Source organism: Haliaeetus albicilla, chromosome 6 (genome assembly GCF_947461875.1).
Source record: "Haliaeetus albicilla chromosome 6, bHalAlb1.1, whole genome shotgun sequence".
Lineage (NCBI taxonomy): Eukaryota > Metazoa > Chordata > Aves > Accipitriformes > Accipitridae > Haliaeetus > Haliaeetus albicilla.
This window is the reverse complement of record NC_091488.1, coordinates 43647529-43671569: the sequence shown is the minus strand read 5'-3', so window position 1 is coordinate 43671569 and position 24041 is coordinate 43647529. Positions and strand designations below refer to the sequence as shown.

At 47.9% G+C, this 24041-nt stretch overlaps 1 protein-coding gene across 1 annotated transcript in view; it reads left to right on the top strand.

Annotated features, from left to right (window-relative positions):
* Window positions 1-6730: 6730 nt before the first annotated feature.
* The window catches only part of ARHGAP31 (Rho GTPase activating protein 31), a 61711-nt gene continuing 44400 nt past the window's right edge, over window positions 6731-24041 (top strand). Inside the window, exon 1 of the mRNA XM_009925727.2 lies at window positions 6731-7613. Within this exon, the coding sequence (XP_009924029.2) occupies window positions 7514-7613 (100 nt within the window). The 5' untranslated portion in view covers window positions 6731-7513. The remainder of the gene's footprint in view (window positions 7614-24041) is intronic.

Sequence of the window (24041 nt, the reverse complement as noted above, 5' to 3'; positions counted from 1 at the left end):
ACAAATGTGCCGGAGCATGCCACTTGCAAGAACACCTGGCCTTGCCTGCCACAGCTGCTAGCAATCTACCCATCACAGCTGACAGCCCAGTTGCAGAGGTGTTTGCGAAGGGGACATGTGGCTTTTGCAAACTTGTATTTCCTCTCTTCCCCTTTCCTGCCACCAAATCATGCTCTGCCTTGCTAGAGACAGAGAGAAAGGGTGAAGTAGGAGTTTGTCCTAGTTGGAGACCATCATCACAGCTCGCAATTCTTCATAGGAACCCTTCCTTGTGCTGCTAGACGTTCAGACACAATAAAAGGAGTCTTAGTTGAAAGCTTGTGCTAAAACAAGATGTAACTCTCTCATAGAAAATATGATTCTCACAAGTGATCAAGAGAAGACCCCAGAATAAAAGAAGTCAGGTTTTAAGTGACTTCTAAAAATAGCATGTAACAGGCCAGCTTTTATCCCTGAAATAGTGAGCATCCCCTGAGCTATTTGTTGTGGTTTTTTTTTTCAACAAAGAAGATTATTACAAAACTGCCCTTATCTTCTGCAGAAAGTGATCAAAATAGATTATTGCTTGAGTGAACCCCTAAATTAATTTCTTTCCTCCCTTCAGGCTTAGTCCTTATAGTAGAGATTCTTTCTCAATCTTTAGCCTTGCATCACCATCAAAATAATGCAAGTGCAATGGACTGCTGTTCTTAGGCAGTCAGGTTAACCCACAACTTCCTTCTCCCATGGCAACATGATTAGCAGAATGGATAATAAGAGAGGGACATAGGAAGGTGGAAATACAGGCAGTGAAGTGGGTGTTGGTGTTGGTGTCTTCTGAGTGGTTGTGAGCTGGGCTAATCAGAAATTATATGTGGGGTATACTACCAATGCTGCTGTTTGGCAGAATTGAGAGCAGGAGAGACTAAATAGTTTCTCTTTTTGCATGATAGGCCTCTGGCTCAACAGATTTCTCATTTCTGCTAGAACAGTGTTTATAGGATAAAGGGTGGGGGAAACTCCTACAAAACCAGTGGGGTGCAAATGTGGAGGAACAGACACTGAACGTCTTCTGCTCTCTTTTAGGCTGTGGTAGTATAGCTGCTGGACATAGTGACTAAGCAATAAGTGTCTGAAGTGATAGATAGATCTCAAGATTTTCTTCCCGATTAAGTTTTCTCAGCTCCTAGAGATCCTGGCTGTGCTTGAGAATCTGGTTATTGCTTGTGTTCACAGGCTGGTAAGACATGAGAAGCAATGGGCTTACCTCTCTCTCTATGACATGCTGTCTTGCTTGTACTCAGCACAGGGCTGCCAGCTGCCTCTTCCATGTCATCCAAAAAGCTGCTGGCAGGATGCTCTTGAAAAGGCCTGTGTGAGTTTGGAATGGCTCCATGGTGTGAGGTTTGTGGCCTTCCTGCCTCACCAAATGGGTCATCTTGTTGGTAAGATGCTTGGAGAAGGTTCAGAACATGCCTCTGAGATGAAGGAAGCTTTTTCTGGCTGTGTGGCTTGTCTGGTAGAGATTTTCTCGGAATGTTTGTTTTATAATACTGTCATATACTATTGCGCTATCAATAGTGTTTTACACTGGGAGACATAAAACCTTTCAATAATGCTCTTTATGTTGTTTAAATAAAGAACAGTTGGAGTCCCCAGTCAAGATTTAGAGTTCCTCTGTGCTAGATGCTGTACAAACACAGGATTAAGCAGCAGTTACTGTTCAGACAAGTTTGTGCTCTGAGTAAGGGAAGGGAGGTATGTTCCTCCTCTGTTTTTCTGTATGCAAGACACTTCTGAAATGACTGTGAACAGTGGGAGAAGGCAGTCTGGCTAAAAATGTAGTTGCATGTTTTGTAGTTGTGGTGTGTATAGTCAATAACTGGATATCATGGTATATTAGGCTACTTTTGTACTTCAGACTTCACTGCATCTGGGACGATACTCAAGGAGGTAGAATGGACAGGAATATATGTCTGCTCCTAATATGTCAGTGACTACACCAGGTCCTCTGGCTGTAGATCCTTGCCCTATGTCCTAACCAGCAAAGTGAGAGAAAATTACCTTCCTGGTACTTCTAGGGGTAGGTCTGGTGTACCTCCTGGTTACACCGTGGGTATGCAGCCAGCAGCAGAGAGGCTCAGTAGCTTGCAAGTGTGAGGTGCCTCCTTCATTTGTAGCTGAAGTGCTGGGATCTGCAAAGTAGCTAACAAAAAGCTTGCACGGGGCAGACAGACACACAGAAGAAGGTGTGTCATGATGCAGGACAAGGGGGTCCTCTGGAACGCAGAAAGGGAGGTGAGAGCTGTGGGAGACAGGGCTTGTGGCTGGGGATGGGTGAAATGAGGAACCGAGAGTGGTGGGTGCCCTGTGACAAAGGAAGCTGAAGTGTAGCCCCATAGTCTGTGGTCTGACGTGTACTCCGAGAAACAAAAGCCTCCACGCCAGGCTTTAGGCTTCACAATGCACTCCAGCTTTGGCCACGGAGATGGGAGTAGGCAGGAAACTGGGCCGGAGAGGGGCAGGAGAGGAAAGAGAGTATGTCGACGGGTGGGGAGGGAGGGTGAACTGGCGTGTCAGGGTCTAACAATGAACTGTCTGTGTCAGGAAAACGGTCGTACTCAGCAGGGCTATTTTTAGGGGTTCAGATCTCCCCCTCCCCGGGTCTTCCACTCCCAGTCCGTCGTCGTCCCCCCCGGCTCTTTTGTGCCGAGTGGCGCCTGGCAGATTGGTGGAGATTTTAAAGCCACGGATAGGAAAGAGCTCAAACACAATGAAGGAAACGCAGCAGGGAGGGGAGAGATGAGTGCCCAGAAATAGCCTGTGTGATGCCTCTGCCACGGCCCCTGGCTCTTAGAAGGGGAAGAAATACTTAGGCCTAATGGCCAAAGCTGTTCCCCAGGCTCTCTGACTGCTTCTGGGGTCACCAATACCTTGTCTGTGAGAACAGAGAGAACCGTAAAGTCATTATCCATCCTACGTTCATTGAGCACACAAACGCTGGCTTGCCATATCCGCTCTCAAAGCCGAAGGGCGAGGCATGGCAGCGAAGCGGGATGGGAAGGTGCCCTACCTTCCTGCGTGAACCTGCGGCCTTCTCTGACAGGGAGGCCTTTGTGACGAACTTCAAATCCTGACCTATTTTTACAGGTTCAAAGGGAAGGAATTAAACTAAGTGTTGTGGGCCATGACTTCCTGATTTGGGCTGCGGTACCGTGGGGCAGCTGGCCATCACGCTGCTTGTACGGCGGTAGGGACTAGGAAGTAATCTCTACAGAGAGATTGCTTCTGTGAGAGCTCTGGCTTGGCTTGGTGTTGCTCTTATTCTGCAGACTCACTTTTTTATTTTTCTTTTTTTTTTTTTTTTTTTTAGGAGGGAGAGAAATTCCCCCTTCTTTTCCAGCTGTTTCAGCTTTGAGCTCCTTTTTGCTTTCTACACTTCTGGCCCAAGCTCTTTTCCTCTCTGGCTTTGCCTGTTCTCGTCTGTGAAAGCTTTTCCAGGAGGGACGCTGGCTTCCTCCTTAGCCCTGCTGCTCACCCTAACTATTGCAGAGACCTGCCCTGCCTCCTGGGCTGCACAAATCCAGACTTCTTATTTTTCCCTCTATGGAGCAGAACATTGCCCCTTTCCCTCAGAAAAATCCCCTGGCTCAGCACCGATTTCAGGCTCCGATACGAAATGCTTTGTTTGTAAAGCCTCCCTTGTTTGGTTCCCGCTTACCTTGACTGACCTCCTCCTCCTCCTCCTCCCTGTCCCGGGCTCCCCAGGCAATCCCGCAGTGACCTCCCCTCTGTCCTCTTGCTGAACCTCGTCCCGGCACGGGGAAAGCCACCTCCGTAGCCCAGCCTGCCTGGCAAGAGCTCTCCTGGAGCTCCTCGCACCTTCTTTCGCTCGCCGCAGCACATGCCTCTTTCACCCTGCCTGCCACGCCATTTTCTTTCTCCAGGTCCCTCTTCCCTCTGTAGGGTACCCGGCACGGGGCGGCCGGGCAGCAAACTGCAGCGCCTGAAAAAACCTCTATAAATAAAGCGAGAATCCTCCCTGTTTTGTTTCTGGCACTTCTTCGCTGCACTTGTGCTTCAAATGCTGTTTTTTCTTGGCACGGGGGTGGCAGTCTCTCCCCTTCCCTCACTGCGGCAGCCCGGTGGCAATGGCTGATGGTGGTCCTGCGGCCCGGCCCTGGACAAGCACCACCCACACATAGCCTGGCTGGGGTCAGGGCAGCACAGCACAGCCCCCAGATAACCAAAAATCAGACGGCAGCGCTCGATTCCTGCAGCGTTCATCGTCCAGCAGGACCCACCGCCGTGGCTCTCAAAGATGGCGCCTCCCTCCCACTGCCGTGGCTCTCCAAGATGGCGCCTCCTTCAGCCCCTGCTGGGAACTGCCACAGAGCCGACTCCAGAAAACGGTGCTTTCAGCTGAAAATGCCTCCCAGGCTGTGAGAAACACCAAGGGGTGAGGGTGATGGGCTGCACGAGTCTCCGTGCTCCGGGCCCACGGGCCACCGAAGCCCCTCGGAGCAGGGCTGGGCGAGGGAGGGGACGCTGCGTGGCGGCCATGTCGGGGTGCTCCCTGCTGCGCCTGGGGCTGTAGCTCCCTTGCCGGTGACAGGAGGAAGCTCTATACGTGCAGGGGTTGATTTTATTTATTGAATTTATTGGTTTTTAAAAGAAGCCATCCGCTTCTGAAGACATCCTGTTTGGGTAGGCTTGCGAGGGAGGAGCGGGGAAACTGTATCTAAGATGAGGGAGGGCATGGAGGTGAGGGTGGGAGCGGTGGGTCACTAGGCAGAGGGGACAGGCAAGGGCTGGGGACGCAGACCCTGTTAGTGAGGCCATCTGACGTAGGGCGATGGAGGAGACCAGCATGGGGAGTTTATACATTCTGTTTGGTTCATGGAGGGAGGGAGGTGTCTGCAGAGGGGACTTCAGGGCTTTGAAGAAGATTGTGTGGTTACTCGCTGAGGTGAAGCTCTTCCCCCTCACGAGTCCGGTGCTGGGGGTCAGCCCTGTGGGAGAGGGCTGGCGTGTGCAGGAGGACATACCTCCTCCCCGAGGGGGCAGGAAGAGGGTTTTCTCTTCCTACAGAAGGCAGCCAGCTGCCCAGGCAGTGAGAGGATGGCCTGGCGAGACATCCAGGTCTGAGCATCCTGTTGTCTGTCCGACCCGTTTGAAGTCTGCCGCTTTGGCAGGCGGGCAGGATGCGCTGTGGCACGCCATGGCTTTGGCGGCACGCCGGTGCGGGGAAGGATCCCGTGCGTCGACTCGACATCAAGGTGCTGTGAGAAGCCCAGAATAAATTCAAGGAAGTTTTAAGTGTTTCATGAGCACTGAGGGTCCCTGAGAACAACTATCGGCTGGGAGCGAGACCTCAGTTTTCCCCCTTAGCTTGGGAGCGGGAGCAGGAGGCTGGGAGCTGACAGGCCGGAGATCTCTCTGGGACCCTTCTGCAAATCATTTTCACCTCAACCCATCAGCCAGCAAGCTGTGAAATGGGGACAATGATGATAATTACGGTGATAAACTACACAATAGGAGTTATAATTGCTCAAGGTCCTTCACTAGGGCTCTTGGTGTTTTTTCTTGTATGTGAAGTGGTAACATCCAACGCTTCTGAAGAAAAAAAAAGAAGTCACCATACCAACAGACAGAACCTGAATTGCTTTTGGCAGCGGTTGGATCACAGTTGGAGGCTTGATTTCTCTGAAAAACGACTCTGTCAAAATAAAGGGGTGAGGTGGTGAGTTTGCAGATGTCTGTGGGAGGAGATGGGGTTTCTCTGCCGTGTGAGGGTGCAGAGCCCAGAGTGGAGGAGGGAGGTGAGTTAAGGGAGTCCTTTGCCCTGTTTCCTGGCTGGTTTTCCTCCAATCCAAAACTACTCTCCTTGTCTTTGGTCTGATTTTTGGTGAAAAGCTGCAATTTCCTGTTTTTCATTTGTTTATTTCTCACCCAGACCCTTACTTGGCGCAGCGCAAGCGGTGCCAGTGAAGCCTTAGCAGAGTTAAGTTTGCCTCCCTAGGTGAAGCGTGCAGCCCACTGCATACCCAGCCCTGTAAAGAGGTCTGAATTTCAGGGATAAAAAATGTGAAGTAAGTGCAAGTGAGCGGTCTTACAAGAAGAGATAGGTGTGTACTGGAAGTTAGACTAGAAAGGTGTTGGGGGTGGGGCAGGCTCAGGGCCTGAGGGCAGACCAGTCCCATTTCCCTTCTAGCCACTACTGGGTGATTTCTGTTCCTTATCTCTAAACCCATTCGTTGGTCAAGGGGAGCCTTTTTTGGAAGCTGACTTGAAAGTAGGTGAACTTAGATGCCCGGACGGCATCTGTTTCTGCTTGCTGGGGAGGAGGGAGCAGAAGGTTTCCCTCCTCCCCCCTCTTTTTAGTTTCTCAACTTTCTGCCCCCCTTCTTGCCCTTCGGTAGCTCCAGCCTGTGCCTTTGTAGAGGAAGGTAAATCCTGAAGTGACAGAGTCATGTTTGAGGGCAGGAAGGCGCCTTGTGACGACTTGATGAACAGAGGCAGAGATTTACTGGAGCAGCTCCTGGTCTCTCTCCTCCTCGCCGGCCCCTCCTCGGGCCTTTTCAGAGCTGAGCATTGGTAGCGCAGGAAGCGTCTGACCGCGCTGCGGGCTGCGGCTCAGCTCGCTGTGATTTCCTCTCAGGCAGACCGTTATCTGTCGACTGTCAGGACAGGCTTTCCCTCTTCCCCCCCCCCCCCATCCCGTCCCCCCGTCCCCATCCTCGTCCCCCAACTCCTCTCCCTGCCTTCCCTCAGCCTCTTGCACACACACACACATGCACTTTACTGCCAAAAAACCGTCCTCCACCCCCCTCCTCAGCTAACTTCCTTTCAGCATTTTTTTGAGCTGGATAATCCTAGGATTTGTAAAACGGGGGAAAGGAGAGAGCGAGCGAGCGGGAGTCAGGACAGGAAGCTGGTTTCTCATTCCTCTAACTGTCCGAAGGCAGGAGGAGGGGAAGGGGGGGAGCCAAAGAGGAGCCTTGTGCAGACTCTTCCCTGGTCCCTTTTCATTAGTCCGTTTGAACTTCGAGTCTCCTCTGAAAGCCGAGAGAAGGACGACCAGACTGGGACGCTTTCTGCTGGAAGCTGCGACAGCGTGGCTGACGAAACCCAGAAGGTGGCCGTGGAGGGTCCCGGGACCAAGCTGAGGGAAAGACGTCCCCCCCCACCATTGCCTGTCCCCAGCTTGCCAGCTCCGATGCGGGCACCCGTCCACCACCCACTTCCCTCTGATGAGAACCCTTCCGGGCTCGGGCTATGATCGCTGCTGCTGCCGACTGGGGAGCCTCCTCTTGCCCTGACCTTCCTCTGCCACAGGAGCAGCCCAACATCTGGTGGGGATTAATGTTTACTTCTCTGGCTGGACGCTGTACGGGACCCCCGATGTTGCTCCCTGGGAGCGGGACACGGGCGGTGGTCTGAGGAGAAGAGCGAGATTTTTGTCGCCCAGCGTGAGGCCGGGGGGGAGGGGGGCAAGGCAGGAGGGGGGCGAACCTCTTTTGGGACTAACCTCATGAAGAACAAGGGAGCCAAACAGAAACTCAAGAGGAAGGGAGCCGCGAGCGCGTTCGGCTGCGACCTGACGGAGTATCTGGAGAGCTCTGGGCAGGATGGTAAATGCCTCTTTATTCTCACTCTGGTTGTGGAGGAGCAGAGCGCGCGTCCCCCTTTCTTTTACTGGTAGGACTGCAAAGCGGACCCTTCCCAAGGCTGAGGGATAGACAACCTGGAGCTGCTTTATCCCCGGGAAGTGGAGTCACTGCCCAGTTATTCACAATGAATGAACGATCGGAAGATTGCTTTGGTGACGCATCTGCATGACCCTTGCATGAGCAGTGCTGTGTGTGGGGAAAGGACTGGGCTAGGGCATGGACAGAGGTGGCCAGCTTTACTTTACGATGCCCTCTCCCATCCGCCTGGCTGTGGAAAGGGGTAGCAGGCTTTTAGGGAGCTAGGTTTGGAAATCAGAACTGCGCTTAGCGTTGCCTCCTCCCGGACTTGGAAATCCTCCCAAAGTCCACAAGACTAGAGTGCTGCAGGGCTGTAGGGAGGAACTGGGAACGTCCCATCTGCCTCTCCCGGACTCCAGTACAGTTCCCATATTGTCCTTTCGCTGCTGGATGGAGACAGGACTGATACTGGGGGGTGGGGTGGAGTAGGGATGGGTGTGAGGTGAAGGGGGCAGCTGAGCTAATATTTTCACTACCTTGCCTGTTATCTTTCTCTCCTCTCCTCCTCCCCCTGACCTCCATGCCCCCAGATATCAGATGAGAATATGGTAGCTCAGATGACAGGTAACTGCAATAAGATCAGGGGGTTTTGAAATGGTCAGTCTTGGATGAGAGAAGGAGCAGAATAATTTTTCTTAAAGTGGCTTGGATAATGAGAGAAGCAGTTGAGAGTTTGGCATACAGAAAGACCTGCAGTTTAGCAAGAGGAAAAATAAATATATGCCTGTTACCATCCCTGATGTGAGCATTATGTTCCAGGTTTAGCATTATATTCCAGTTTGAATTAACTAACTTTTACCAATGTCAGGCTACTCCGAGCAAAAAAAAGCTTCTAGCGGCAATGTCAGCTTTGTACAGGGAGGGCTGTACAATCAAGTCTTTCATTTGCTGATGAGCATGGCTGATGAAGTACAGTGTGGAACTGCACTGGCGGAGGGATGGACTATATAACAGTAGCTCTTTCCATTGCACAGTGAAGAGGGCAGTACATATATCACTAAGAGAAAATGTTATATATGTGAATTTATTCAGGTATGGGGGAAAACCAGCCATTCAATTTCATTGTGAGTCGTCCGTAACAATTACCGTATCTTTTAACTTATATACCTCTTAATAGCAAATGAATTGAAATAGCAAAAATAACAGCCTTAATGAACTGATAACCACTTTGCCAGCGTGAGGTACAGATAGATAAATTCCATCCAGTGCTACCATGAGCTGCCACAGTGGCGGAACAATTTACAGCTGTTTACAGGAGCACTGAAAAATAACGCAGGGAAGGCAGGTACAGGCAGTATATTCAGTTGAAGCAGCAAGGGGGATTTTAAAGGGAGAAACATAGTTACTGCAGTTGAAAATAGGCCAGAACAGCAAAATTTATTACCAGAAATCCCATAGTTGTTTTTTTTTAATATTTTTTGGGGCACAAGAAAGAAGGACATTGTCTCAAGTCTCATTTGTGGGACGATTCACAGTTCCAACCTACTTCTCTCTCCATGCTGAGGAGCAGTGGGGGAGAATATGAAGTTCCTTTCCCTTTGTGCAGTACTGCTATTTGCTGAATAGCACATCCCATTGCCCAGTGCCGTGGGATCCAGAAATGAAAGACTCAATTGTTATAGGTTTATTGGGAAGGTTGTAAGTAAGTTAGACTGGTACAATTCAGTTTGTCAGGACAGGGGGAGAAGAAATAAGAGTATTAGAGATACTCATTTCCTTGCTAGTAGGGCTCTCAGGATCAACAGGACTGTGACCAAGTATGCCAAAGTGACATCCTGGGAAGAAATGAAGGTTCAGATGTCACCAGGACATCACAAACTTGCAACCTGTAACTATAAAACAAAATCAGAAGAACATTTAGGGTATGAGAGGTGGTCGATTTGGGGATAGTTGACTTGTCCTGTGAAGAATTGTTTCCAGGGACAAGCCAGTGCTCCTGCAAGCAGGGGATTTGGTAGAGACATAAAGCAGTAAGTTTCTCTCTGCTTTAGCTAGTACTATGTGTTTAACTGGGGGGACGCAGGCTCTGGTTGTTCCCTCCTTGGAAGCAATGAAGATGTAAGACACTTCATGGTATCTGGGAGTGATGAGGAGGGGGAGAGCACTTTGGCTGCTGTCTAGAAAACATTCTGTTGTGGATCTTTGTGAAAGCAGGTTTTTCAAATGCACCCAGAAGGGTTAACTGGAAAGGAAGAGGAGGCTGCAGGACAGGCAGGACCCAAGTCAGATTGGTTGTGCTTTCATGCTCAGGTCTGCTTTACGCCATCCTGCAGTGCTGCTTGTGTGACTGGTCCTGCACACTCGCACAGGCAAAGAGAAGCAGAGAACTGTTTTGCTGGTGCTGGGGATGGCAAAGGTAGCACAGGAGATGGCCAGGCTAGTGTAGACAATTCAATTTGGCTTTTTTCACTCCGGATTAGTACACGGCCATTACAGTTAGGGGGTGCTGCACTACTTGCGTGGTGCTTTGTGGAGGAGATGCACGACTTGAGTCCCTACAGGCTTGCAGCTTTTGAAGAGCAGCTTGTGCTTTCTGCAAGGACCTTAGTCCCTGTGTCGTTGCCAAATTCCAGTGGAGAGAATTATATTCTGCTTAAGGTATCAGCATTTCCTTTCCTGTCATTTAACTCTTTAATAACTTGCTATGGTCTGCTTCAGACATGGCTGCACTTCAGTGAAGGGTGAAAAGATCCCACTGTCTCTCTTACCAGACAGATGTACCTAAGGCTCTGTTATGAAGAGCTTTGTGGTAATACAACAAGAGCTGCGGTAGAACTACAAAGTATTTAAGAGCGGTGTAGATGGAAAGACTTTAGCAGGTACAGTGGGGTAGCTCAGAAGACTAAAAATGTGATACAAAGCCTTTAGCCCTAAGTTGATTCTTCAGATCTCAGCCAGGTCAGTGGCGATGGACAGATGTTGCTGTCTGGTGGCTGGTTCGAAGCTCAGATGTGTTGAATTTACTGTATTTCAAGTCAGTTCCTGTCACTACCACATTTGACCCTACTTGGCCTTTTCCTGCTGGCAGTCTCTACACAGAGACTGGTCGAGCTCCTTATGGGGGCAGACTGCTATCAGTGCTCCCAAGCATTTAAAACCATGACTCAGGCCACAAAAATCATGAGATAAAATAAAAATCAGTGCTGGGTTCTTTTTCTGCTTTCTGTTTTCTGAAACTTCAGTGTGCATCTGAGTTACGTTTTTAAGTCTTTTGCCGGGCAAGAGGGCTAGAAACTTGGGGAAAAATTAGCTTTTCTTCCTTCACACTAAAATTCTCAGACAATTACTTTAATAGCAGTGGATGTGAGGAAAAGCTCAGATAAGACATAAAAGAATGGTGGCTGGCAATACAACGAGTAAAAGTCATCTGATTTCACATAGTTCCTCTTCTGTCACTGTCAGCGCTGAATCCGCACACGGAGGCAAGCGATCTTTTGGCGTGTCAGAGCTTCACTAGAAAGCAGTGTCAGGCATTGGGAATGGATAGGCACCCATGCAGGAGGAAGTTAGTGCTAATGCCCTTTACTAAAACGTTTTCCTGTGTCAAACTTTATTAAAAGTGTTGTACGGTTGCAATGGAGATAACAGATATTAGCCTTGAAGGATTAACATTAGAGCCATGTTTTGGCCTCTTGATAACCAGCCTGGTATCTAGAGGAGAAAAGCACATAGTTCCTCTACTGAAGTCAGTGGGAGCTGCACGTCAGACCCCAGTTCCTGTAATAACAACAGTATAATTTTCTAGTGACGGATAGGCCAGCAGAGAAGACAAGATGCAAGGTTGTCCACAAACCTCAGCTGGGGCAGGACAGTCTGAACTGCTTAAGAAAACAGTCAAAAAGAGTAGTCTTGCTTCTGGTTATATCACAGAAATGCTGTAAGAGGGGGCTGAAAAAGTCAAAGCTGTTAAAGTCAGAAGGACTAAGTCAGAATGGAGTTTAATATCCCAGTACTTCTAACTGTGGGAGATTCAGACTGGGATTTCAGGTACATAATCAGGGACAACTTCCACTTTTTAAAATGGAAATATGCACAGCATCTACAAAAATTGGATTGTGCTGGTAAAAGATAACGCAGTCTTTTGCATAGGAACTGCTACTAATTCAGACCTACCTTTGCTTCATTTGCCTAGAGCCAGGTAGGACTGGGAGAAAGGTTGAATAATTTCCTTAATTTTTAGCATGATGGTGGCTAGATGTTGGGATAGGAGGTGCTGCTACCAGCGCTGCAAAAAGCCAAATCTCAGATTAGACGCCTCGTTCTCAGGGTGCAGGTCAGCTCTGTGTGTCCGAGCTTCCCCTATTTGCTGGAGAGTTAGTTCTGTTGTTGCTGTACCCCTCTGTGGTTTCTTGCACATCTGTTTCCTGCCTGATGTTGTCTGGTTGGGATGTAATGAGCTCAGCTTTTCCCCTTAACCCCCTCCCACACTCCCCACAGCTCCCTCAATGGCTCTCATCCTGAGCCTGTAGCACCCAAAGCACTTTTGCTCTCTTTATATAATGCTGGTTGTTGGCTTTGTTTGTTATTTGCTGTAGAAATAGGGCTGCTTCATTTGAGGAGCTTTGAAGCCACCAACTCCCTCGTGTTGTCCACTTGAGGCTTCTTCTTGCCATGGCAGAGAGCAGGGCAGGCCAGCAGCACTCCCTGAGGCTGGGAAGGGAAAGGGAGCTGTTGTCTGCAAATATAGCACAGGGAGACGGTTGAGGAAACCCTTACAAGTCCCTGGATAGTAATATGATATGGGGAAGGAGACAACAATATGGGTAGCCCATAAGATATTCTTCTATGCTGTGTGGCTGTGCAATGACTGCTTCTGCCTTGTCACAACTGTATTTGAATGAAAGAGTAAGGAAAGTTTTCATTTAGTGTTAGTGGTCTCATAAAAACGTGGTTGCTCTGGCTTGCACTGGCTCCCCAAGCAGGATCTTAACCACTTTTCAGAGCTGCAGTAGGTCAAGACTTTAGGATAGGCAAGTATTTCTGAGGGAAAACAGTAACAATAATTCAGCGGTAACATACTTTGTACAAAGGAGTGGTGGCCTTGTATACTCTTTGGCTGTTTTGGTACAGCCCCTTAGCATGCTGTCTTCTGCCTGATTTTCATGCTCTATGTTTCATTGTGAAGCTACCTTGTCCATACTCAGATGGATGAGGAGATCTGTCACTCAGGAAGAAAGTGGTTTGCTTCGAGAACAGATTCCCTTTGGAGCCAGTCGTTAAACCTGCTACCCAGATGTGAAGCAGCTTTTCTGGGTCATGTGGCTTTCCTTCCTCACACTTGCACATGCAGCTGCATGTGTTTGTGGGATAAGAGCATGCAGGGATGTGCGTGAGGGTGCATGCAAGTCCATAGCACATGCAAGTGTGTACTGCTCAAAGATGCATTTGTGTCCACTTATATATTTTTTAGCTGCTTTTCCTGTGTTGATGTTTTGTAGTGAATGCACGCCCATACTTTTGGGTAGATGCTTTTGATTAGCGATGCATGAAGAAAGTCCTGGGAAAACTGCTGAAGGATCATTAATGGCAATGTGGAGGAAAAAGACGAGGCCATTTTTTTTTAAAGTCCCCTTGGAAAAATGAAAATGCCACATGCTCATTTAATCTGCTGCGGAAGAATGAAGAGCTGCATTCATCCCGCTCTCAAAATTAGAAACTGTGGCACTGGGGATTTCTATCTCAAGAACTGATTGAGCTGAAAAGAAACCTTCTTCTCTTTCTGTAGCCATGTTGCTTTCAATCCAGATCTCTTCCCTGACCTACCTCACTCTGAGGCGATGCAAACACTTGTCTCCCTGAAAAGAAGGAAGCAGCAGGGGCTAGGAGGAGAATGGAAAAAGAACAGCCTCTTGGGCTGGCTTGAAATGCATTAGTCCTCTTTTTTTTTGGTCAGGTGTGCTGCTGCAGTCTGCTCTACATTTTCACACTGCTGATATACTAAGAAGCCCCATGACCCACACTCTGTGGGGTCTGTCCCTGGCTGTAGTCATGCAGCCTGTGTGGATACTTAAGGCTGCATCCCTTCATCTTTGTAATGGGAGCAAAAGGGGTAGTCAGGCTGTGAAGTTTCGGGGCAAAAGAAGGGGGACTGTATTATAGTACAGTGGAGGGGAGCTGTGGCAGAGGGGCCCTGAGGGCTAAATACATGAATTGGCAGTTGAGGAGCTGGGCTGGGGTTGTGGGGAAAACAGCTCCTTGGCCTTTCAGTGTCTGCCAAGGCAAGTCCAGCAGACAGGGGACCGAGAAACTCTGCTGCCAAAATGGATAGTGTGGGGGAAATTATTAATAATGGAAAGGTTGCTTTTCTCCACCCGTTCTCACAAGCGGAGCATCACATTATGAGTCCCAGATATCAGCCTCTATGGCAACAAAGCGAGAGCAAAAAGACCCCGGGAACAACGGGAGCAGAAGCCATCTGTCTGCTTCTGTTACTCTGCTGTTCCTCCTTGTTTTGGATGATGCTTGTGTTACTTCCTCAATCTGTTTCTGGTTCCTGGGAGCTGGATTTTTGCGTCTCTGTGGCACAGTGTTACTGCAGTTAAACATTCATGTTGCGAGCTCAGCTCCTTGTTCTGTATTGGCTTTCCATTGCTAGCGCTGTGTGATTAGCAGAGAGCTCTTCCATGCTGCCTCCTGCTTTACATTTCCCTTACCAAACACTGCAGGAGGCACACGTGTCGTTTGCATGCACTAAGCCCCACTTTGATCCTGCCTTCTCCCCCACCCCCTGCGAACAGCATGAATCACATGTTTTGCCTGCAGATTCTAGATTAGAAAATGAATTTTGATTTAGCAAATGTTTTCTTTTTGTTGGTAACAGCTGATTTCATCTGAACTTGGGAAACCAAGGAGTAGGGACTTCACTGCTTGTGGTATCACAGCTCTCAAAGGTTCAAGGAAGTAACTGCAGTGGATAAAATGCTGGCAATGCACAGGGTGGATGTACAACACAGGCTCATGTAGACATGGTGAACAAGTAGTCTGAGAGATCCCCAATTGTCTGCAGTGCTTGGATCCAAAATGTTGGTGTAGGCCTGTTTCTAGTTTGGAGAGCTCATGACATAAACAAAATACTAGACAGCTTGCATCTGTAACTCAGGCTTTGCGTATATGACACAGTTCTATAGCAGCAACATTTACTGGCAGTCAGGGTTGTGCCAAAGATTTATGTTCCAGTGTTTCTCCTTTAACGGTAATAGGGGAAATTAAAACAGCCTGTCAGTAAAGGTATACCCAGTCCTGCTCTGAAGGGGCCGGGGTGCAATGGCTGTCAGATTGACTGCCCACATCACAGCTTGGACTGGATCTCTGATCTGCACTGGATGCAGTTTTCCTAAGTGTGAAATATAAATGGAGGGTGATAAAAGGATGCGTTGCTACCAGCATCTACCTCCGGTCCTGAACCACCAACAGGGTGCTAAACGCGCTTAGAGCTTTGACATGGAAACCTGCAGGTACCTTATTACAATACAAAGGCTGCTACTTGGCTCCACTGCTGGTTGTTTTGAGGGCAACTAGTGTTGCTAGTTGCCTGCTAGTGTCTACTTTCTGTACATTCCCAGAGCCTCAACCCCAGCTGTCCTTTGTTCGTATGCCAGAGCCTTCAGCTTCTCTGCTGATAACTTCAGTGAATGTGTTTTGCATTGTCAACAACAAAAAAAAATCTGCAGCATGTTTACAATGGACACAGACAGAGAACAGTGTAACATAAATTGAATTTAGTGTTAAATTAAATAATGTGGGGTAACTGTGCTGACTGTATTATTAACTTTCATACTTAATTCAATAATGTAACCCTCTGTTTTCTATATTTATCTGAAACCACAAGCAGACTTTCTAGTCTTCTGCACCAGTGTGATTGCAGATATGAAAGTACTTACCATGGGCTTACGACCTAGCTTGTTGTCAAATGTTTAGGCCCTTGCATATAATGAAGTTATAGACACCAATACTAAACTTCACCCTCACTCAAATGCCAGATCAATGCTATCATTGTGTGTGAGAGCGAGGAGGTCAGTCCCTAACGCTGCAAGTCTTTCGGCACACACCATGTAAGCAGACAGGGAATTCCCAGTCGTCTTCTGCCTCAGCCGCCTGCCTTGAACACGACCCTGCAGCTGGATTAGATTCCCCATTTTCAGCCTGGTGAAGGCACTTTTGATCTTAACAGTGCACCAAAAGGGATAGAGCATAAACCCGCGCCTTTTGCATTTGCCTTCAGTTCCTCTGCCTCAGTTGCTGTCCTCCTGTTTGGGAGCAGCAGCCTGGCCTAGGCTCAAACCAGCATATGTCCATCCTGGTGCCAGCAGCTGATGCTGTGTGTGACAGCCCCAGTTCCAAGCAATGCTGGGTTGGCTGGATGGCTGCTTCGACTCGGTAATTTAATGTCCATATAGGAAGAGTTACCTTAACAGCAGTAGAAAATGTTACAGAATCACAGAATTACTGAGATGAGCAGGGACTTCTTGAGATTATCTAGACAAAACCCTCTCCTCAAGCAGGGTCAGCCTGAGCCAGTTGCCTAGGACTGTGTCCAGCTGAGTTTTGAATATCGCCACAAATGGAGACTCCACAACCTCTGTGAGCAACCTGATCCAGCCTTTGACTACCATCACAGTAAAAAAGTATTGTGTTCAGATGGAATCTCACAGTTTTTAATTTGTGCCTTTTGTACTGTCAGAAGGCACCACTGAGAAGAGCCTAGCTCCCTTTTCTTCATTCCCTCCCATCAGGTATTCATTCAAAACGATAAGATCCCTCCTGATCCTTCTCTTACCCAGGCTGAACAATCTCAGCCTCTCCTCAAATGGGAGATGCTCCAGTCCCTTGATCATCTTTGTGGCCCTGAGCTGGGCTAGCTCCAGTAAGTCTATTTTGCACTGTGGAGCCCAGAGCTGGATACAGGACTCCAGGTGTAAGCTCACCAGTGCTCAGCAGAGGGGAAGAATCACCTCCCTCAACCGGCTGGCAACTTTCTTCCTAATTCTTCTGGTGTTCCTAGTAATTTATATGGTTTCTATCAGAAATCGGCCTTGGTGTCCCAGCCTAGGCTGGCAATTTCAGTCAATAACTGACATGCAATTGGGACAATGTAAAGGATCCTTTCTGCCTTGGTTAATGCTGAAAATTAATTGTCTTTTCATAAAGGGCCCCCGTTCTTTAGCGGTTTCTGCAGTCTTGCTGCTGGCCAGCTCAAATGAATTAATGTATGCTTTACATAATACGCTGATATGCTGCATCTTATGAAAGCTATGCAGAGCTTTGGCTTAATAGAAAGCCTACAAATAATGTTGTGAAGCAGCACACCTTTCTCAGGTGGTGGTTGTACAGCCCCTCCCAAAGGCACTGTGCACCCAGCTGGGGGCTTGTGACTGGACCTGTTTCTTTTTTGGTGGCTGTGTTACATGCCCTTCTCCAGCACAGACACCGGGCAAGTGGAGGGGAAATGTGCATCCCCATGCAGGATTCTCAGCTGTGGCTGCTGCTCTCAGAAATATGCCCTGAGCAGCTGAGCTGAGTTCATAGCCATTTATCTCCAGCTCCTCTCTCTGCCCTCTTCTACACTCAAGGCTCAGCTAACTAAATGCCTTTGGAAATGCTATTATCTCCTGTGCTCTCTGGGGCCAGGAGCAGCTTGAAGATTTATCATCTGGAACAGGAGGCTTTGTTTAGTTCTGTAAAGCACAGAACAGTTAAAGAAAGAACAAAAACTAAACCCCAAACCAAATGCAAAGCTCTCTTTACATCTCACGTCCTTTCTTTGCTTTCTCCCATCTGGGAACGTGTGTGCATTTGGTTTTGTAATGTCATTAAATACGGTCACATGGTGAAACGGTTAGAGGAGATATACCTGCATCTGTAAAATAGGGATTGAGCATCCAAAGGGCCAGGAGACATTCCTGCTGTAACTAAGTTGTGTAACTTGTTTCCTAAAGAGCGTTAGACAGGAGACCAGGTCAGATTCTCTGGTACAAACTTCAATTAAAGGATACCACTGCTGGTTTTCACTAAACACAGCAGCATTAGTACTGCCTTTTTTTTCTGAAAGGTGCTGACATGCTTGCAATCTTTCTCTACATGCGGGATGCAGGGCTGAGAATCCAGGCTAGATCTGTGCCTGATCTCACTGTCTATATTCACTGGCTCATCAAAAAATGCTGATTTAGCAAACCCAGAACACTGGGAGAAAATACAGGGGGGGTGTGTGTGTGTGTGTGTGTGGGGAGGGGGTGTTTATCTGGATCTGAATATTTCAGCTGGGATATTTTGATACTGTTTGTATTCTGTATTTGGCATCTCAGCAGTGAATGTGACTGTCAGCCCTGTTGCAGACAGGCAGCTTGGCAGCACAACAGGGCCAACCAGCATGTGGAAACCCCTTTGCTCCATGTGCAACTAGTGCTTGTTTTTCTATTCCTCTCTCATTATGGTGCTGCTGGTAGTGATGGCAGTCACACCTCAGGAGGTTCAGAGGTGTGATCAGGCAGGGTAAGCCTCCTTCTGGGTCCCTTGCGTCTGCGCTGTAATTTGTGTGAAATAAATAAGCTGTCAGCGGGACTGAATTGCTTGGTTTCCTTATGCAAAATTAGAGAGGGGAACAGCTTCACCATTTTGCTCTTTCTCTTTTTATCTTCCTAGTGTGCTCCACTTGGTATTGCCTTTTCCTTACCCTTGCTCTGGTGAGGTAGTTTCAGATACATGAGAGGCTAAATGAGAACAAACTCTCTTGTGAGATTTATTGCATCTTCTGCTTCTAATCAAGCCAGAAAAATAGAGCAACAGACTTCCTTCTGTAATCCTGTTCTCTCCCTTCCAGTCCCGGCTGGAAACCAGAAGTACAACAAGGTAGAGGAATGCAGAAAAAAAAGTTAAAACAAATGTCCTGGAGTCTCTAAAAGGAGCGTGGGGTTTGGCCTGAGGCGATGGCTCAGGGTTACAGAGGGGGCATGGGGGATTCTCCCTTCTCTCAAGTGTTTTCAGTTCCCCTTACTTAGTTGGGTTTTTTTGTTTTCCCCCCATCCCCTCCATTTCAATAACTTTATTGCCAGGATGGCAGTACACGCATGTTGCCAAAGTCAATACATCAAGCGTCTGTGCCTAAGGCAGGCTTAGGAGCGGTAAATAGGAAGAGCTGGTTTTGATCTATTGAGTCAATTATTCTTCCTTCCTGGCTCGATTGCGAGAGCCAGTCACATAGCGCTGCCCAAGGTTTGCTGTGTAGAGCCTCAGACAGGGTCTGAGTCAGGAAATTCAGTTCCGGATCCCAATAGCTTCAGTTTGGGGTCCCCCTCTAGACTTGGCAGAACCTGGATGAGGAGGGACATCCTCCTGCAGCCCTGTCTCTGGGTCAGCCAGGTGCAGGTGACCCAGTACCCGCTGTCCTCGGGCAGCAGGCAGAGCGTGCTTCAGAGGCAGGGAAGGAACCAATGTAATAAATACAAAGAAGGGCTAGGAGTCCTAATTAGTCCTCACTTCTAGCCTGCTAAAATACCCATCTGCCACTCAGCTGCAATAATGAGATTTGAGGAGATTAACTGGATACTGCTTAGGCTCCTAAACATGGCAGCTCAATAAGCGTGCTGCTGTTCAGCCTTAAGCCGTGCTTGCAGCAATTACACCCTAAGCAGGTTTATGTCTGGTTAGCGCTTGCATGGGAGTTGCCCCAAAAAATCTGCTTCAGGAATGGGGTGGGTGATTCAGAAGATGGCAAGCGTAGTATCAGTTCAGTCAAGTTGCTGCCTTGGCATCGTTTAGGGAAATGTTGCCGTTTGGGCACAGGGTAAAACAAGGGTCCCAGTCCTTTAAAAAAAGCTCTGGTTTACCTTTTGTTTCTAGGGGATAGGGACTTTTTTACTCATGTACATGCTGTGCTGCGTCTTTCCCTTTCCAGAAGCAAATTCAGCTGGAGCCATGATTTGTTTTTCTACTCAGTGTCCTAAACTGTCACGTAGTGTTGCTCTGCCCAGCTCAACAGCTGCCACCTCCCAGCCCAGAGGTGGGTGGAGTGAGTCTTGTTTTTGCAGTTTGTAAAATATTTCAGGATGTAAGGCACTCGTTAAATTATTGATGTTAGCTCTAGAGCATTAAAGACAGACGTGAACTGCAGCTCTGGATCCTAAGGGCTTTGGAGGCTTATCCTTGCCCTAATAATGGTTCCCTATTTTGGATTTTTCATACATTTCTTACTACAGATTTGAACTCACTGCAGGATGGTGGAAGGATTTAGCAGATGGACAAAGGGTGACAGCAAGGCTTTTCTTTGCAACATTATATACCTATGAAGCAAATTTAAGTGAGCGTTGGTAGAAGAAGGGGAAAGAGACATGTGTGTTTTCTCTGGGAGAATGGGAAAATTCAGAAACATGTGTTCCTGCCTCTTGACAGAGAATATTTGCAGGATCTGAAAACATTTTGCATAGTTGTGATTCAGGGGACAGTGCAGGTGCACCTGACATCAATTCTTGTGCTTAAGGAAAGATATTTTAGCTTGCAAAAATAAGTGCATTATTTCTATCCCTTTCCCCACTTCTGCCTCCTTGAAATGAGCCTGAGAGCAAAGTGCTACTTGCTTTACCACAGGGTGACAGCAGTGTGGAGGTTGGGATGTACAGTGCAGTCCTGTCTCTGCAGTGCTTTCAGGTCTTTGGTTGGGCTGTGGTGGTGAAAAGCGAGACCTCGGCCGATGTGGGACAAGGGAGAGAAGGCAGCAAGCATGGCACTGAGCTCTGCTGAGACCTCCAGGTGGCTTTGGGCGGCTGCTTGCAAGTTCACAGGGAACCGACTGCAAACAAAAACTTGGGTATGGCAGGAAAATCCTCTCCCATGTCTGACGAGGGCTTTCTTATTAGGGTTTGAAATGGGAAGTGTTCAAGGGGCTTTTCTCTTCCCCACCCATTCTCCCCTCCCTGCGTCTGGGTGTTGTGGTTTCACATAAACCTCCTGTTTATTATGGGGGAGAAGAAGGGGTGAGTGCCATCTCTGACCCACTCCTTCCCTTGCAGTTTGCATGTTAATTAGCTTCTCCCTACGAGACAAGCCTGCAGCCCAACAAAGTGGCAATTCAGTGACCGAACAACGTCCAATTATCTTGGTCCGGGGAGCAAGTGGCTGTGTCCCTGGCCAGATGGCTCTTCGAACTCACTTGGCTGGGCCAGTAACACTGCTTGGGAGATCTGACATGTGTCAGTGGTTTCGGCCGAGTGCTTTTGCGAGCTACCAGCAGCACAGTTGTCTGAAATATTGGGAAGAGCTCCACACGCACCCTGGGCAATGCCATGTACTCCATGCCCCACGCCAGAGCAGTACTCAGGGCTAAAAGGGAGCATGGACGTTCATGTGTGAAATGAGATTTTGCACCCTGAGCTTGGCTTCCTTTATCTCGCATCTGGTTTGGTGACCTGGTGGAGATGTAAGCAGCTTAAAAGCACACCTTTTGCTTTTCTCTTTACGTTCCGGTGTTTGTATATGAATGAAGGCTGAATTGCTCAGATATTGGAGTTTGAATTGTGTAGAGCAAAGGAGGTGGTAGGAGTCACACCAGCGGCATGCCACAGGCTATGGCCAGCTCTGCTCCTGCCATGGCTTGACTCAGTGAGAGATCTGAGGCCGCTCCTTCTTTTTCCACATCCTACTCCCCTCAATGGTTAAATGATGCTGGTATTGTCTTCTTTTTGGTACAAAGTTCTCAGTATTATTGTTGGTTTTATTATTATTATTAAACATGGAGTGTCTCAGCTGCTTTCATCACCCAGTACTGAAAAGTGGGCTCTTGCAGCTGTGGGGAGTGCCACATTGAATGACAGTAAAGGCAGAAAAGGCTGGCGCTTGCCCAGCTTGCCTGTCTCGGGCAGGCCTCCTACCAAGAACCTCAGAGGGAGGTGTGAGGAACACCAGGGTGGCATTACATACCTAGAGAGGAAGGTTGCTAGCGCTTCCTTCTGAGTTAGTGAGGCCTCTGCCCTAATACGTGATGTTTTAGCTTTGAAGAGAACATGACAGCCATTTACCACCTAACCTCTGGGTCTAGGAAATGGAAAAACAATGCAGCATCTATCTGAAATAGCAGAAGAGATTACCCTAAACTGGAATTTGGCCAGGATGCTGTCTTTAGTTCTGCTAATCTTGCAAAAAAACCCAAGAAAAAAAAAATTGCTACAAAGACTTTCTGCAAGACTGCAATCTTCATTTTATAGTCTCTGACTTAGAAGGGAGAATATGCAATAACACAGCTTTCTTTTTGCACACCAAGGGACTTGGTTCATTACTGGATCATGGAAAGGACTACCCCTTACAAGTCACTGCCAGCAATTTCAATTGATTCTGGTTTTGGGACCAGGCGCAACCTTAGGTTATTGATAGAAGCTAATGATAATTTATCCAAAGAAACAGCTGGGAGGGAAGAAGTGTGGCAGAGAAAAGAAAAAGGAGACCAGAGGGAACGAATGGGGAAAGGGAATAAGGGCAAAGGTGGAGTGGAGAAAGCATGTGAGGAAATTCCAATATGCTTGAAACGGAGGAGGGGAAGGTTGGAAAAACTAGTCTGAGAGCAAAACTGACTGTATTGGAACTACTGGAGACTGCCAGTGAATGCTAGAAGAGAGGAGCCTATAAGTGGGAGCAAAATTCAAAATCCTGGCAGCCTTGGTAGTAGGGCTAGAGCAGAAGAAGAGATGCTTTTCTGCGTACAGACAGCCAAACGATAGACAGGAATAGTGTTCATCAGAAACAGTGGAGAGTAAAGGAAGATGCTCACAGTGCCAACAACTTTTGTTATCCAAAACTCTTCTTCCAGATTCTTACCCCAAACTGAGCCAGGGCAAGAGGTGAGGGAATTATTTCTGGCTCCTTTCAGCCCTTGAAACAAGCTTGGTTTTGTAAAGTGGAAGGAGATGCCATTGAGTTACTGCATTGCGAGTGATACATTTTTTCATCAGCTAACTACATTTTTTCATTCCCCCTTTGGTGCCTAACTGGTGTTAAAATGAGCTTCAGTCTCTCTGATCAGTTCCAGAGTCTATGGGTGTGAGCAAGAGCAGCTTTGTCTCGCTTGGATAAGCTTTCAAGACTTAACATTTAAATGTGCTCAGCTTCATTGCCTGCTGAGGGCGTGCGGTGCCCCAGCTTCCTTTGCTCTGGAAGCCTGTGCTATGAATCAAAACTTCTCTGATTTTACAGTCTCCAGTAAGTTCCTGCTTTTAGATCATGCATTTCGTCCCCCTTTGAGATAGACCTGTGCAAGGAGATGAACTTAGCCTGGTGGTTTTTTTCCTCTGAAACCCATCAGCCATGTAATAACATCAGGATACAGGTCTTGGCCTGAAGTGTGTGGCTCAGCTGTGTTGGCTGCAGAGAACTGCAAAGGCAAAGAGACGATTGACTTACACGGCAGCACTGTAGCTATCAAAATGTAAGGAAGTTTGATTAAGTATGATCTCAACGCCCTTTTCCTGCAACACCCCTTCTTGTGTTTGCAATGTGTTTGTTAGTGTCTCAAAGCCCTTAGTACAGCAAGATCCAGGAGTCAGAAAGACAAAAGAAACACAGCCCAGAAACCCAACTCCTTGGCATTTGCCTTTGAAGAAACATAGTGCCTTTGCCTTAAAGGATTATTTTTGTTGCTTCCTCTTTCCTTGTTTCCCCCAAGCTTTGTTATTCCCCACAACGACCGTATTTACTTATTTGCCTCTACTCAAACCACTGGACAGACAGGGGCTTCATCAGGGACCAGTTTAGCAGGACTGCTGGAGTGGTCAAAACAATGGGCCTTTAATCGGGGCGCCTCCAGCAGCCGCTGCTGGCCAGAGGTTTCTCTGGATTCCCAACATGGAACAGTTGCCTCTTTCATGAAGCGCCTGTGGGATGAGCACAGGATTGCTACACCCAAAGCATTTTCATGCAGCAAGGGCTCTCTGAAAGGAAATGCTGCCGAGGACACCGCCTGCGATGCCCCAAGCTACTGGGGTGTCCAGTATGAGAGCCTCTTTCTTTCAGGCCTGGGCTGTGTTTGCCTTCCACGTGCAATCTGTGAATAGCTCAAGTCTGGAAAGCGTTTAGGAAAGCATCTAACTTTTCTCTTAAAGGAGAAAAAAAAAAGGAGGAAAAAAAAAGAAAACGTCAGGGGTAATGAAATAGTTTCCAATGACTTGATGTAGTGTGGCCAAACCATTTGTAATAATTTCCTTTAAATTCCTTTTATATAGAAAGAATTAAATATGAAATCATGAATCAGGAAGCAGTCATCCTGCCAGCCAGTGACATGTACGGAGAGATCAGAGCAAAGTGAGAAAGACACAGAACAGCAGGAGACTTGCG